This window comes from Phoca vitulina, unplaced genomic scaffold, assembly GCF_004348235.1.
Source record: "Phoca vitulina isolate PV1807 unplaced genomic scaffold, GSC_HSeal_1.0 scaffold23, whole genome shotgun sequence".
NCBI lineage: Eukaryota > Metazoa > Chordata > Mammalia > Carnivora > Phocidae > Phoca > Phoca vitulina.
Window position 1 is genome coordinate 7,408,154 of NW_022589726.1, and position 14,527 is coordinate 7,422,680.

Sequence of the window (14,527 nt, forward strand, 5' to 3'; positions counted from 1 at the left end):
TTGGCTCTATTAGAAATCTCTTGAAACAAACCAACCCTGGAGTGAAAAAAACAACTCTTCTCAGTGGAAACTGGGGGAATGCTTAAGCCATTAACAGAATCAAATGTTTACAGCACGTCCTCAAAGACCTAAGAGAATTATTTGTATACAATTTGATTCTCACAATATGATTCTCTATGAAATCATAGTCTACAGACCAGTAGTACCCAACAGAATCTAACTAAATCTTACCAGAATGGGAAAGGATTTAAGAGGCTACTGATATCTAGCTTGAGTTATTAGCTGAAAATCATAAATTCACTCCTAAGTGGTCTATAATTCAGACTTTTTATATTTCCAAATGATCTGCATTATACTTTCTAAGTGTGTGACGTTTTTACTATTTTAACAGTCATCATTTAGGTGACTAGCAGTAACCAATTACAACTCATTTCGTTTCGCGGCCTGGTCTGCTAATATCCCGGCCCAAACGGAGAACCACCCGAGCTGATAGAGGGAGAGGTCAGACTGAACTCAGGGGGGCTGGGGTGTGGGCTCTGAGAAACGGCTTCCCACCTGTAGGATATGGATACCAAACCAGTGAAATGGTGTAAGCAACCTACCAACTGCAATGCTTTGAACTAAACAATTAGGATTCCAACAATATTTAACTTACCAAGGATAATAAGCTTAGAAAGTTTGGAGTGCTCACACAATAACTTTAAAACCGATTTGAAGATTCTGACAGATACCAAACTCCCTTCATCCACAACCAGAACTCTAACTGAAGAAAATTTCCATGGACGGTTCTTGGCCGGGCTTTTTTTCTCCCATAAATAAAAGCTATAATTGACCTGCAAGCAAAGTATGGCATCTCTAAATTCAGGTTATAAATTTTACAAAACAAAATCTTAACAACCCATGTTATTTTAAAACAAAACTCTTAAATGGGGGAGGGAGGGAGGGTGTAGGTAAAGCCACATAGGGAAACAGCCTAAAGAACTAGAGAACACAAAAGTTCAAACTTCTTAAAACCCTAAAGGGATGGATACACAGAAAAGATAGATCAAATAAATCTAAAAACAAAAAAAGATCAAATAGTTTTTAAAAAATGTTTCTTGATATTTTTTAATAACACAGTAAAACGTGTGTTTACTGTAAAAGCTTCACACACAGCACTATTGCACTGCCAAATAAATAAATAAATAAATCTAAATAAATAAATAAATAAATAAAATAAAAATACAGATGAGGAGAAAAATTTGGAAAATAAAACCAGAGATTAAATATTTTGGTATACATCATTCCCAAAATGTTTCTATGTTGTAAGTATGTACGTATACACTATATACATACACAGATCTCTTAAATGGTATCATATCTTTTTAAAATTTTTCTACTGAAGCTAGATTCAACATGTCTATTAAGTAAAAGCCTTCATGTTTTCCACCCAAATGCACCAATTCCCTTCAGCAAAACCCCCATTCTCTCAATGGCCTTGTCTCAAAAGAACATCTGAATCACTGCTAACTGCTTCCTTTGATTTTATATATTCAATTAGTTATCTTAGAAATGCCTGGTTGACACTTTCCACTATATTTTTAGTGCTACCAACTCAATACAGGTCCCACCTATGAGCCTAGATTATTCCCACAGCCTTACAACCACCCTCTCCTATACGCTAACCCAAAATGGGATTGCCAGATAAAATATATGAATTTCAGATAAACAATAAATAACATTTTAGTGTAAGTATGTTTTGTTTTGTTTTTTTAAAGATTTTATTTATTTGTTTGACAGAGAGAGGTAGCGAGAGCAGGAACACAAGCAGGGGGAGTGGGAGAGGGAGAAGCAGGCTTCCCGCCGAGCAGGGAGCCAGATGTGGGGCTCGATCCCAGGACCCTGAGATCATGACCTGAGCCAAAGGCAGACACTTCACGACTAAGCCACCCAAGTGCCCCAGTGCAAGTATGTTTGATGCAATATTTGGTACACACACACACACACACAAAATTTTATTTTTATCTGCTCCATCTGGTAACCGGGTAACCCTAGCTCAAGGATGATAAATAAATGGCGTAAGTGCCACATCAGTGCCTTTCCTTTGGCCCTACACTCTCTTCTGACCCTAAATGTGGCTTCAGAAATATTCTCCCAGCATCCCAAGCAGATATTAAGATACTACCCATTGATCAGAGTTGGAACATAAGATGAAACTTAGTAATAATGCCTCTCCGGCTCTCCTCTTCTAAGCCAACCCTTCGGCCTAATCAGATGTGAAGGCGTAATGGGAAAAATCATAAACTGATCAGAAGACTCTGCCATGAGTGAGCTACACTGAACTTCTCTAGGGCTATGTTCACTCGTGTGAAAAATACAGGTGATGCATGATGTCATTTCTGAGGTGGCCCACAGCTCTGTGATTCTCTCTCTCTTGCTTAGGATCCTAAATGGCTCCCCAATAAGCCAAGTCCAAGCTTCTTTGTTAGATATGCAAGAACTATAATAAAGGAGGCAATTACAGCACCACAGAAAGAGCAACGAGAGGGGAGGTCACAAATCTGAATCCAAGTGCTAGCTCCACACCTGGTTACGATCTTGGGCAAGTCGTTGAATTCCCCAAATTTCAACTGGTTCTGCTGTAAAATGGAGATGATATGGCTTACTCACTTCACTGGTTTATCAAGGATTTAATGGGATACTTTGCAAACTTGAAAGGTCAAGTTCCCAGTCTAAACCAAATTCAATTTCCATTATTTTATAATACACAGAATTCATTCTGATCAACGCTGTCACCTCAAAACCATCTCTACACCCTATGATCATTCTCCTCAATGCCTGTGGAAAGGCCTTCCCCCGAAATAAAATGTCCGTCTCCTCACCTGAGCCTCTCTGTCCTTTATAGTCCAAGTCAATGATTATTGCCTTCAGAAATCTTCCAACAACTGAGTTCCTTGATCTATAAAATGGCAGGTCAGACCTAGAAAAACCTCTCCAGTTCTTTATAAGTTCAAGATGTCATGACTTCTAACTACAGCCAAAACTATGTTTTTCAAGCATATCGATTCATTTGAAAATTGTTTTACATGACTGTTGGCCAGGCATTGTTGTGGGTAAAGGAGATAAAGAACTGAACTGGATGATCAAAGTCTTCACTTCTATGGAGTTTTCCTTCTATAAAATAGAATAAAACCTTTTCCTTCCCACACAAACGCTTCTCAAATAAGGTCTGTGGACGGTAACATTCTTGTGACCAGTCCCATCCCACCCAGAATAAAGCTTGTACCAGAATCTAACTGAACTACGTCATGAAGCATACACTTCAGTTTGGCTGACTTCTTTTCCATAGTAAGACTTCCTCAATGAAAGAAGCAGTCTACTGATTGACTTTCCAGCACCAGCTCCTTCCTCCCTGCAAACTGGTCACAGTTTACAGACCGGCTGCTCTGCATGGCACTGATCTCAGTGTTCAGTGACTACAAAGCAGGGATCCCTAGGACATTCAATAAATACCTACTGTCATCGGGAAGAAATAAAAAATAAACTCACTAAATAAAGCCCGTCTTTCAGGCAAATGTTTTCTCTGTAGAAAAAAATGGACAAAGTTTTACCTGACACAGCGTGTAAGCGTTAAAACCAGTCTTCTCTCGCAATAAGCCAGCCGCTTTCCCCGTTGGCGCTGTCAGTAACACCTCTATCGCCTTGTCTGCCTTCAGGAGGCTTTGCTCGGTAAAGGTGATCCATTCTTCTGAGACGTCCTGGTCTTGTTCAAAATCCTCACAAGCTTTTTTTACCTCTCTTTCTTCCAACTGCTCCATATGCTTAAAAAGATGGCTAACAATGGTGGTCTTCCCACAACCGCCTTTCCCACTGATGACCGTCACGGCGTTGGAGCAAACCATTTCCAAAGCAGCCACTTGATCCTGATCCAGCTGAGCTTCACTTGTTTCTACATTCACTTCACTTTCACCGTTACTGCAAACATGGTCATCACTGTCCTGTGAGTCCAGAACATCCACAGGATTTTCTAAACCCGTTTCATCCGGTTGACTTTCATTCAGTGTCTCGTCGCTTCCTGATTTCTCAGGTTTTGTAGTGTGAATTAACGCAAGCACCCTCTTGACATCGACATGTAAATGCCACGGAGGCCTCGTCATCAGGTCACATATTGAAGAGGCAATGCCTCGCTCAGCCTGGTAAAGGTCATAAAGAAAGACACAGCCCTTCTCGTATGTCACCACACCAATGTCCTTCAAAAACTTCAGAGACTGCCAAGCGTCTTGGAAGGACATATGGTCTGACAACTTAGAAGTTAAGTCAGCTTCTTCAATGCACGTGTGCCCTTGGTCTCGACATATGTGCCTCAGTTTCGAATATATTATTAATGCATTCTTCTCCAAATCACTCATCAGCTGGAGAAGAGACTTGCACTGACAAAATGATGTCCAACTCGCCTCACATTGCAAAAGCTTCAGTTCTGTGTAGGTTATCTTTAAGAAAATAAAGTTGCTTTATAAAAATTATAAATGTTGATGACTATTATCAGAATTACATAAAAATATGTTATTTGTTAATAATTGCTTAAGTCCCAGAGGACATGTATATCAACTAAATTTGGAGAAAAAACTGGGTACCTAATACATCACCAAGCTTTTGCTGTACTGTGAATAAAGATCTATATAAATTTATTTTCTCAAAACAATACACATACAGTTTTCAAAGTCAAATAACACTATGAAGCTTATTGCAAAAGACAGGAATCCCCTGACTCACCCTTTCCATGCCTTATAAAGTCAACACTGTTCTAAGTACTGTTTATACTACCCTTTTTTTTTTCTAATTTTCGATATTTAATATTAACTCCCTCCTAGGGGAAGTCTTTCTCTACAGAAGCTCTCTCTCTTTTATACCATCACCTCCACACCTGCTTCTCCTCTTCTGATCTTTGAAAAAAAGTTATAGTATATATTTGATTAATCAATTTTCAGTAAATCATTGTTAAATAGGATTCACAGCTGAGGACAGGATATACTACAATTATATTAACTTTTGTGTCAAACTCTTGTGTGTATAGTGAAGTTGGTGACTGCCTCACTTTCTTGGCTTGTTTAGGTTTCTACGTGCCTCTCAACAATTCTGCCCAAACTCTACTGGAGGGACACAGAACTTCCTTCACCATGATCCACTCAGAAGGTTCTCCACCAGCTCCATTTTTTTTTTTTTCCCACGGAGACATCCCTCCTAGAGCCCTCCATACATTTTATGGGCTAAAATGTGTCCCCCCAGAATTCATATGTTGAAATCCTAACCTGCAAGTATGTCAAAATGTGGCCATATTTGGAGATATGGTCTTTAAACAGGTAATTAAGTTCAAATGAGGTCATTGGCTCTAACCCAGTATGACTGGTGTCCTTTTAAGAAGGGAGATTACAACAGACAGGCACAAAAGGAAGACAATGTGAAGACCCAGGGAGAAGGGTCTTCTCACGACCAGGTACAAGCTAAGGAGGACTCAGAAGAAACCAACCAACCAACACCTTGATTTTGGACTTAGAGCCTCCTGAACCATGATAAAATAAATTTCTATTGTTTAAGCTACCCAGACTATGGCCTGAAGCACAGACTTAAGAGGGCTGGCAGCCCCAGCCATCTAATACCTCAGTAACAGTCTATATTCTTGATGGTGGCTTCCACACCAAACAGTGGGACTTCAAGTCTCCTCCTCCCACTCGAGTCCCAGAATGTGCATTGCTCTGCCTCTCTTCTCTACTGAATATATATAATAATCTAATGTTCAATGAATTTCATTTTGCAAAACATACTGAAATCATCATCATTTTATGTAGGAAACAAATTCATTATTCCAGTATTTCTCAAATTGGGGGGAAGGGGTTCAGTAAGCATTCTTGGCGATCCAAGAATTATCTCAGAATTTTTAAATTGTATTTTCATTTGGAAAACCCACCCATAACCAAGTACTGCCAACATTTAAGTGCCGAGTTTGGTTTCCAACACCACTGAAGCCTCATAGTGCCACGCCTACTCTTGGTCTCTAATGATAAGAACAGAGGTGGATTCATATGTAAGTGATATTATTGTGCCAAATAAAAATTCCAATAGTATCATGATGTACCACATGAATAATGAAAATTTTCAGAAGTTCAAATAGGAAAGTGAGGGATTAAAATGGATTTGCCAAATTCATAAGAACCTGTGTCTTCAGTGAGATCTATATTCACATTGCAAATGGCCATTTAGTTACCAAAGAGATGTTTCCTATTAAATTAAATTATGTAATTAAATTACTGACAATTTCAATGTCATCAATTTACTGCATAAGAGCTACAGGTATAAGAAGTTTATAGTTGGTTCTAACACTAAAAGAAAAATCAACATTGAGGTCCATACGAATTTTTTTCCTTTGAAAGAGATGCAAAAATTGTAAAGTTTGAGAAATCCTCCCTCACACAGGATTTCTAAATGGTGAGTAAATGTCTTACTTACTTTACTAAATCCAAGTTTCCATGGATGTGTACCTAACATCTCTTCTAGGTCTTCCAACACCTCCTTAGAACCTGAGCTTAAGAGCCGTTTAAAGTGTCGAGGCAGAAGAACTGGAAGGAATTCCATTACTTTTGGAAACTGCAAAGCTGTCATTACACTTTTAAATGGAACTACAGGATAATAGGAAAGAACAAATCAAAACATACAAATGAGCTCACAGAACAACTGATGTGATGGACATTCTCCTGGAGCACAACCAGTTCCAAAAATCCAAATCAAAGAGAGACAAATAAATTTACTTTAACCAGCAAGAAAATTGATCGTGTTATAACAAAGGATTTTGTACTGAAGTGGTTTTCATTATGTTCTTCAAATGCTTAAACAACTGCTTCTTAGCCTTCTGTTTCCTTTTGTAGACAATATAATCAGAGTAAAATTTGTGACTTTGTGATATAAAGATAAATTTAAAGCTAAGCATAAAAAATAAATCATTAACATATTAACCTTTATAATCATTTTTCTGACTGTAATCATGATTCTTTTGTCATTGAAGTCATTCAGTGATGTCCTGCCAAATTTATTTGATATAATTAAGAAATGAAATATTCCATTCATGTGAATGTCCAGATAACAAACCATACTAAAAAATTATTTTATACCATTTTGGACTGAAATCTTTCCAAAATGGAATACTCATATTCTTAACTTTCTCCTCTGCCTTCTTTTTTTTTTTTTTTTTTTAAGATTTCTTATTTATTTATTTGACAGAGAGAGCGAGAGAGGGAGAGCACAAGCACGGGGAGTGGCAGGCAGAGGGAGAGGGAGAAGCAGGCTCCCCGCTGAGCAGGGACTCGATCCCAGCACCCTGGGATCATAGCCTAAGCCGAAGGCAGCCACTTAACCAACTGAACCACACAGGCGCCCCTCTCCTCTCCCTTCTTAAACAGAATAATAATTGGAACTGAATAGTTAAAAACTGAACTTTTTCGGGGTGCCTGCGTGGCTCAGTCGTTAAGCGTCTGCCTTCGGCTCAGGTCATGATCCCAGGGTCCTGGGATCGAGCCCCGCATCGGGCTCCCTGCTCGGCGGGAAGCCTGCTTCTCCCTCTCCCACTCCCCCTGCTTGTGTTCCCTCTCTCGCTCTGTCTCTCTCTGTCAAATAAATAAATAAAATCTTTAAAAAAAAAAAAACCGAACTTTTTCTTAATGACTCAAGGTAATCTCATGCACACAAAAGTTAGAGAGAGAGGCGCCTGGGTGGCTCAGTCGTTAAGCATCTGCCTTCGGCTCAGGTCATGGTCCCAGGGTCCTGGGATCGAGCCCCACATCGGGCTCCCTGCTCGGGCTCCTTACTCCGCGGGAAGCCTGTTTCTACCTCCCCCACTCCCCCTGCTTGTGTTCCCTCTCTCGCTGTGTCTCTCTCTGTCAAATAAATAAATAAAATCTTAAAAAAAAAAAAAAAAAAGGTAGAGAGAAACACAGTTTTAGAGCTGGGGAGGAACTGAAAGGGGCTTAAAGATCATCTCACCCAACCTCTCCACCGTAATGATGAGGAACCTGGAAATTATAATGACAAACCCAAAAGCAATAGAAACACGTTTTCAAAAACAGATTTTAAAAAAGAATAGTATGCCAAGATACTATAGTGGTGATATCTTAAACACCCTAGTCATTAAGTATTTCAATTACAATAAAACTGGATGATAAAATCACACCTACTTGTGTTTTCCTCAGGGAGCCACATCTCGTTTTCTGGTAGAGACTCTTCCTGTTCATTCTGTGTAGACTTTTTTTGACCATTCCTTCCAGTTTCCTTTTGGAAAGTTCTTAATGTTTCCCTAAGATTTTCAAAGTTGAGGTTTTTAAAGCTTGATACAGCATTTACCCATGCTAAAAATTTATTTATATAATCACTGGGGAAATTACAGTCTGTAAGAAACAGGGAACAGATGTGTTTTTGATTTGGTGGTGACATATCAGACTGTAAAAAGTAAGATGGAAATCCTTGAACTTGATAGCTCCTTGATCCCATAGGTTTCACTTGCACCTTCACTCGCCACCAAGGACCCGTTACTGGAAAACGTCCAAACACGTCACATTGCTCTTGAGTGTTTTCATCAGAAATTACAACTTTAAAAAAAAAGTTAATTTAAGACATTTTAAAACCTCTTTTTCAATGTTTCACCAAATCTTCCACTCTCTTATTCCCCCCACAGCACCCTGTATAGATGTTTATTAGGGTATCTACATTCCACTTACCTGTTTATCAGTCTCCCTCTACTGTGCTGTAAGCTCTCTAGAATAAGACAATGTTTCACTTGTCCTTGTATTCCAAGAGGTAAGTATGGTACATGGCAAGTCTGCTGTTTGTCTTCTAAAAACAGTCATCTCTCTGCTACTCTGACCTAAGCCAAAAATGACCTTCATGCAATTTCTAAAGAATGCCATGGTCCCTCCCACCACAGGGCCTTTGCACAAGCTGTTCCATCTGCCTCAAATGTTCTCTTCCTTACTGTTTGCCCCCATTTGCTACAGACCTCTAAATTCAATTGTCGCTTCCTCAGGAAAGTCTTCCCTGAATCTCAAGATTATAACCTCTCATAGCACTACTTATTATTCCTTCTATGAACTAAGTAATATTAAAGTTACTTCTGTAATTATTTAACGAATGTGTGTTTAATTCACCAAAGAACAAGCTCCATTAAGACAGAAACCTCATTATCTTATCTCTCCCGGGTATCCCCCCTGGCAACAAACACCACCATGCTTGGAACAAGGTATCCAGTCACTAATACTTTTAGGATAAATGACTAAACCCTTACAAATACTTGAAAACTTTCTGTCTAAACTTGCGCTGCCCACTCACATGTGACTACTTAAACTTAAATTAGTTAAAATTAAACAAAATTTAAAATTCAGCTCCTCAGTTGCTCTAGCTGCATTTCACGTTCCCAATAGCCACCTATAGCTGGTGGCTATTGTACTGGACAGCGCAAACATAGAACAATGCCATCAGCACAGAACATTCTACTGGTTTTACCACTAAAATTTTCTTAAATATCAGTCACAATGTCCACATAACAGGTATTATGTATAGCGCAGGAAACTACACAAGATAAACGCACATCACAACGTTATTCACACAAAGTTAATGAATCCACAACGCCTTGAGGTGTTTCTTGTGTGTGCGTGTATTTTCTAAGTAGCTGAAAAATAAATATTTGACTCCAAGCAGGATAGGAAAATAGTTGAAAAGTCTAATTCTGGGTGTGAATACAGGTTCGACATCCAACTGTTCCCTCGACTATAAAAATAAAACTACGTCAAAGACTTGTGAACATCAAATGAGATAATACACGTTGAGCACAAGCTTAACACATGGTATTACTCAAGTCACTGCTACTGTATTATATTTATATAATCTTATCCTAGGTAGGATGAAACAGCTAGGCCATCCCAAAAAATGTCTGTTAGCAGCAATGGGCGCCTTACTTAGGACAAGGCCTGAACGGGAAACACTTCATCCTCCAATCCCATCCCCTCCGGGCAGAGGGCTTCCTCACCGCGAAGGCGCCCCGGGAGGGTGCCCGCCTTTACGCCCCCACTGCAGAGCTCCTCGGCATCGACAAACTCCAGGTCTTCATCCTCCACGTCCTCCTTCAGACGGTCATCGTCCTCCTCCACCAAGTCCTTGGGTGGGAGCAAAGGTCCCTGCAACTCGCGCAAGTGCTGACTCAAAAAAGCCATCTTGTTCCCCCGCAACTCCCCAAATTCCGGAAAACCCGGGCAGGGTACACGGCCACGATCAGCCAATCAGCTCCGAAAATTAAGAACTTCCGGGAACGCCCCCACGGCGGCCTGCGCGTGCGGAGGGGCGGGGCAGCGGCGAAGCTCCGCCCCAAGGCTCCCGTGGGAGGCGGGGATGAGACTCAGCAGGGGCGGGATGAGGGCGGGGCGATTGGGGGTTGGAGAAGAGCGTGCGCGCACGGCAACCAGATGTGAGGGTCCGAGCGGTGCCTGGTCTTAACCCGCCCGCTGGGCAGCGTCAGGTGTGGCACCCGCAGAACCTCTAGCACTTCCGGAGAGAGAAACTTGAGGGAAGGCCATGTCTAGTGAGCCTAGAGAGCCCGGAAAAGCAAGCCCTCTCCAACACCCTAAAACGAAAACCCAGATGCCCTTCAGGACAACCGGCCACCACCCAAAGCACAGAACAGCGAATCTCCAGTCGGGAGACCCGTTTACTCCTGACTGCTTTTGTCCTCCGTTTCCTTAAGGAGTTGAATTTATATCATCAAAGGCTCTTATTCAAGGTACAGTTCTCTAGGTACCATTCCATACGCACTGTATCGAGATCTAGGACAGAGACCCAGGATTCTGTCTTTTTAATGCACGTCCCAGGTTGTCTATTTTGATGTTCATCCAGGTTGGGGAACTGCTGGATTACATGACATTCAAAGTCTTTTTCATCTTTTCCTCTGTGAGAACAAACTGGTCTCCCAAGCTTCTTTAAGCTGGACAACCACTTGCTCACAGTGGGGCAAAAAAACATCTATTTATAGCCAAGAGTATAGAGGGGGACTGGGAAAGGGAAATAGAAGAGAATCAGAGTGACTTTAAAAAGTTATTCTGGAGCCATGGTTCCCACACATGCTGGGGATACTATTTGAAAGCCTTGTTACTCTTTGGGGAACACCATAAAGTATATCACTACCTTACTACTTTTATACTGTTTATTATGAAATCACTCTATTAATAATAAACCCAAAATAACTAAGCAGACACTGTTTGCTAAATCGCAAAGCATTTTATAATAGATTCTAATATACATAAACAACAGCCAGCACCAAAGGTTTAAGAAAAATCTATAGGAGAAAATACTAAAATTGATTTTTCCCTTTGGGTACAAGTATCTCCTTTTGTTGCTTTTAGAAAAACTATGTTGCAGCTCATAAAACACAGGTGTTTCCAAGGATCCTCTATGTAAGCTTGAATTCCTTCCTTAACACTCCCAATGGCTACTGTTTCCACCACAACACTGAATCTGCTCTGTCACACTACTGGTCTCTTTGTTGCTAAATCCAGTGGCTACCTTCTTGCTTGTGTCTTACCTCACCTCTTAACAATATTTAACACTGGTAACTATTTTCTTCTTGTAACACTTTGTTCCCCGGCTTTCATGACTTGTGTTCTCAGGTTTTCCTCCTACCTCTCTAGCCATGGATAGTTTCTTTGGGTTCCTCTGCTGTCCTCTTAAGTACTAGGATTCCCCAGGGTTCCATCCTGAGCACCTTCTCACTCTGTAATCCTCCCCTCAGTGATCTTTCACCTACTCTCTCATCTACATGCTAATGACTCCTAACCTGATCTGCAAACCAGTGCCCACAACCGCCTATTAGATACCACTCCTGGATGGCCCATGGCTACTTCAGACTCAGCATGTCTAAACTGAAGGTGTCTCCTGCCCAAATCCAGGTCACTTATGTGTGTCTATATAGGATGTTCTTGATACCAACTCGGTGATGTGGTCACAAGACTCCAGAAGTTAAGCTGCTGTTTATATAACTCAACTGCATTTTTCTAAGTAGTGTAAGTGAGGATTCAGGATGGTGAGAACTTTGCTCCTTTACCTATTGTTTCTTCACTTAAAAAAAAAAAATGTTAACAATTCTATGTTCCTGAATACGATTTTTACCGTTTTTACCCAGCAAGCAACAGTACTCAAATCTGGCTGTGCATCAAAATCATTTGGGATGTTTCTAAAAATGAGAGTCCTGGATCTACCCTGAAGGTACATTTCCACAAACACAAAACAACACAGACATGAGGTTATTCACTGTGTAGTGAAATTTGTAGTGGCAAATGATTGGAAACAGCAGAAATGTGTTTAAGATACTTATTGAATAGACTATGGCATATCCACACAAGGGAATATTCTTCAGTAATTTTAAAAACGAAAGAAAGAGGAAAATCTCTATGAACTGATAGGGAGTGGTTTCCAAGATATATTAAATAAGAAAAAGCAAAAACAGTGCATATAGTTTTATTTATGTGTATGTGGGTATGCTTGTTTTGGGGAAAAGGAAGGATGGAAGGAAAGGAGGAAGGAAGGAAAAGAAACACAGGAGAGATAAACCCAGAAATTAATTAAAATAGTTACCTCAGGTACAACGGAAACAAGATAGAGGAGACAAGGATGGGAACAAGATCTCCGAGTTTAACTTTTTATAATGGTTTTGACTTCTGAACCATGCAAATGTTTCATATATTCAAAAATAAACCAAAAGGAAACCTAAAATTGAACACAAACAAACAAATCAAAGAGTCTCTCAAATGTATAACATAATCTGTCAGGGAAAATAATTACATCAAGTTACTTTTGAATACTTCAAATAAATATTTTAAGTTACTCTGACTATGTACCTTTAGTAGGGTATATGCTGAGGACAAAAGAGCTACAAAGTAATCCTTTAAAAAAATTTTATTTATTTATTTGACAGAGAGAGACACAGTGAGAGAGGGAACACAAGCAAGGGGAGTGGGAGAGGGAGAAGCAGGCTTCCCGCGGAGCAGGGTACCTGACTTGGGGCTCAATCCCAGGACCCTTAACAACTGAGCCACCCAGGTGCCCCTCTATAAAGTAATCTTAAACTTCACCACACACTATGGTTAATGTTAGTTTTAATAATGTTATTATAATTTTGAAATTACATGTTGTAGGATAAAGCAAATAAGAAAATGTCTTTATGTTTCATCAAATGAAGGTTTTTAATGTACATGAAAAGAAATCAAACAAGATAAGAGAAACTCCTACAATATTAAACTTGAATTAGAAACATCAATATGATCTTGTGATTTCTTAAAATATGTTTTCTAGTTCTGTCTACCAAGAGGGCCTGAAAATAATGTCACTCCAGTAACTCTGATCATATCTACCACCCTGATCTTGGTTTTGGAATACCATTTCTCATTCAAAGAAATGGAGGCTTCTTAAGGAACGGCCGTTTCTACCTCTAAAACAAGGAAAATACAAGGCAGACCTGGGACTTCTTGTACCAGATGGCAAGGAAGCCCTCAAAAACCAATGGGGTTATGATGAAAGATTCAGGAGCCAGCTTGAAGGGACTTCCTCTAGCCAAATTTAGGGAAATTTGAGTATCAAAAGAATAATTACTGCACTTGATTGTAACACAGAGTACATAAAAAGTGATGTGGAGGCACCGGGTGGCTCAGTCGGTTAAGAGGTTAAGCATCTGACTCTTGGTTTTGGTTCAGGTCATGATCTCCAGGTCCAGAGATCTAGCACAGCACTGGCTCCCCATGCTCAGAGGGAGTCTGCTTCCCCTCTCCCTCTCCCCCTCCCCTCCCCCACACACTCTATCTCTCTCTGAAATAAATAAATCTTTTTTTTTTTTTAAGGGATGTGTCCATTGTGATACTCACTAAAAACAAAAAAACCTTTTTACGGAAGAAAGAAAGAAAAAAAGAAAAAGAAAAGGAAGAAAAGAATGCCAGGTAAGAAATTTAAAAAGAAATTCTTAAAATATAAAACACCATTTTGCAATCCCTGACATGATAACTGATTCAAGGGAGGACCATCAAAGGACACTAAAACCATTAAGTGAAAAGTCAGTGGGAAACCATGGCTCAATAGTCTCGTGGCTGTCCTAGATTACAAATGGCAAAGGAAAAAATGTACTTTTACAATGAAGATCTTTGTCAGTCACCCCTTAATTAGGTGTCAAATTTAGTGTCATTAATGAGACAAACTGATGTTCTGTTTCTCGAGGTATGATGTACATAAAATCAGCTATGAAGAATTCTTGCCAAAAACATTTCACCTGATTTTTTTTTTAAGATTTTATTTATTTATTTGACAGAGAGAGAGAGAGAGAGCTAGAGAGGGAACACAAGCAGGGGGAGTGGGAGAGGGAGAAGCAGGCTCCTGGCCGAGCAGGGAGCCCGATGCGAGGCTCGATCCCAGGACCAAGGGATCATGACCTGAGCCGAAGCCAGATGCTTAATGACTGAGCCACCCAGGTGCCCCT

The 14,527-nt window shown here is 40.1% G+C and overlaps 1 protein-coding gene and 1 long non-coding RNA gene across 9 annotated transcripts in view; one reads left to right on the plus strand and one right to left on the minus strand.

Annotated features, from left to right (window-relative positions):
- Window positions 1-10,285, minus strand: part of HELB (DNA helicase B) — a 36,593-nt gene extending 26,308 nt beyond the window's left edge. For 6 of the 8 annotated variants that reach the window (XR_004301335.1, XR_004301336.1, XM_032420675.1 and 3 more), the window contains exons 1-5: window positions 10,046-10,285; window positions 8,202-8,612; window positions 6,484-6,653; window positions 3,591-4,469; window positions 656-833 (exon numbers count right to left, since the gene is read on the minus strand). Coding sequence is in view for 6 of the 8 variants with exons in the window: in XM_032420675.1 (XP_032276566.1) it covers window positions 656-833; window positions 3,591-4,469; window positions 6,484-6,653; window positions 8,202-8,612; window positions 10,046-10,229 (1,822 nt within the window). In the remaining 2 variants the exon portion in view is untranslated. Of the gene's footprint in view, window positions 1-655; window positions 834-3,590; window positions 4,470-6,483; window positions 6,654-8,201; window positions 8,613-9,974 lie in introns of all 8 variants that reach the window. The other 2 variants (XM_032420674.1, XM_032420676.1) reach the window with 2 other exon arrangements.
- A 3,667-nt stretch (window positions 10,286-13,952) lies between these two features.
- Window positions 13,953-14,527, plus strand: part of LOC116642649 — a 27,269-nt gene continuing 26,694 nt past the window's right edge. Inside the window, exon 1 of the long non-coding RNA XR_004301356.1 lies at window positions 13,953-13,994. This is a non-coding gene — a long non-coding RNA (uncharacterized LOC116642649). The remainder of the gene's footprint in view (window positions 13,995-14,527) is intronic.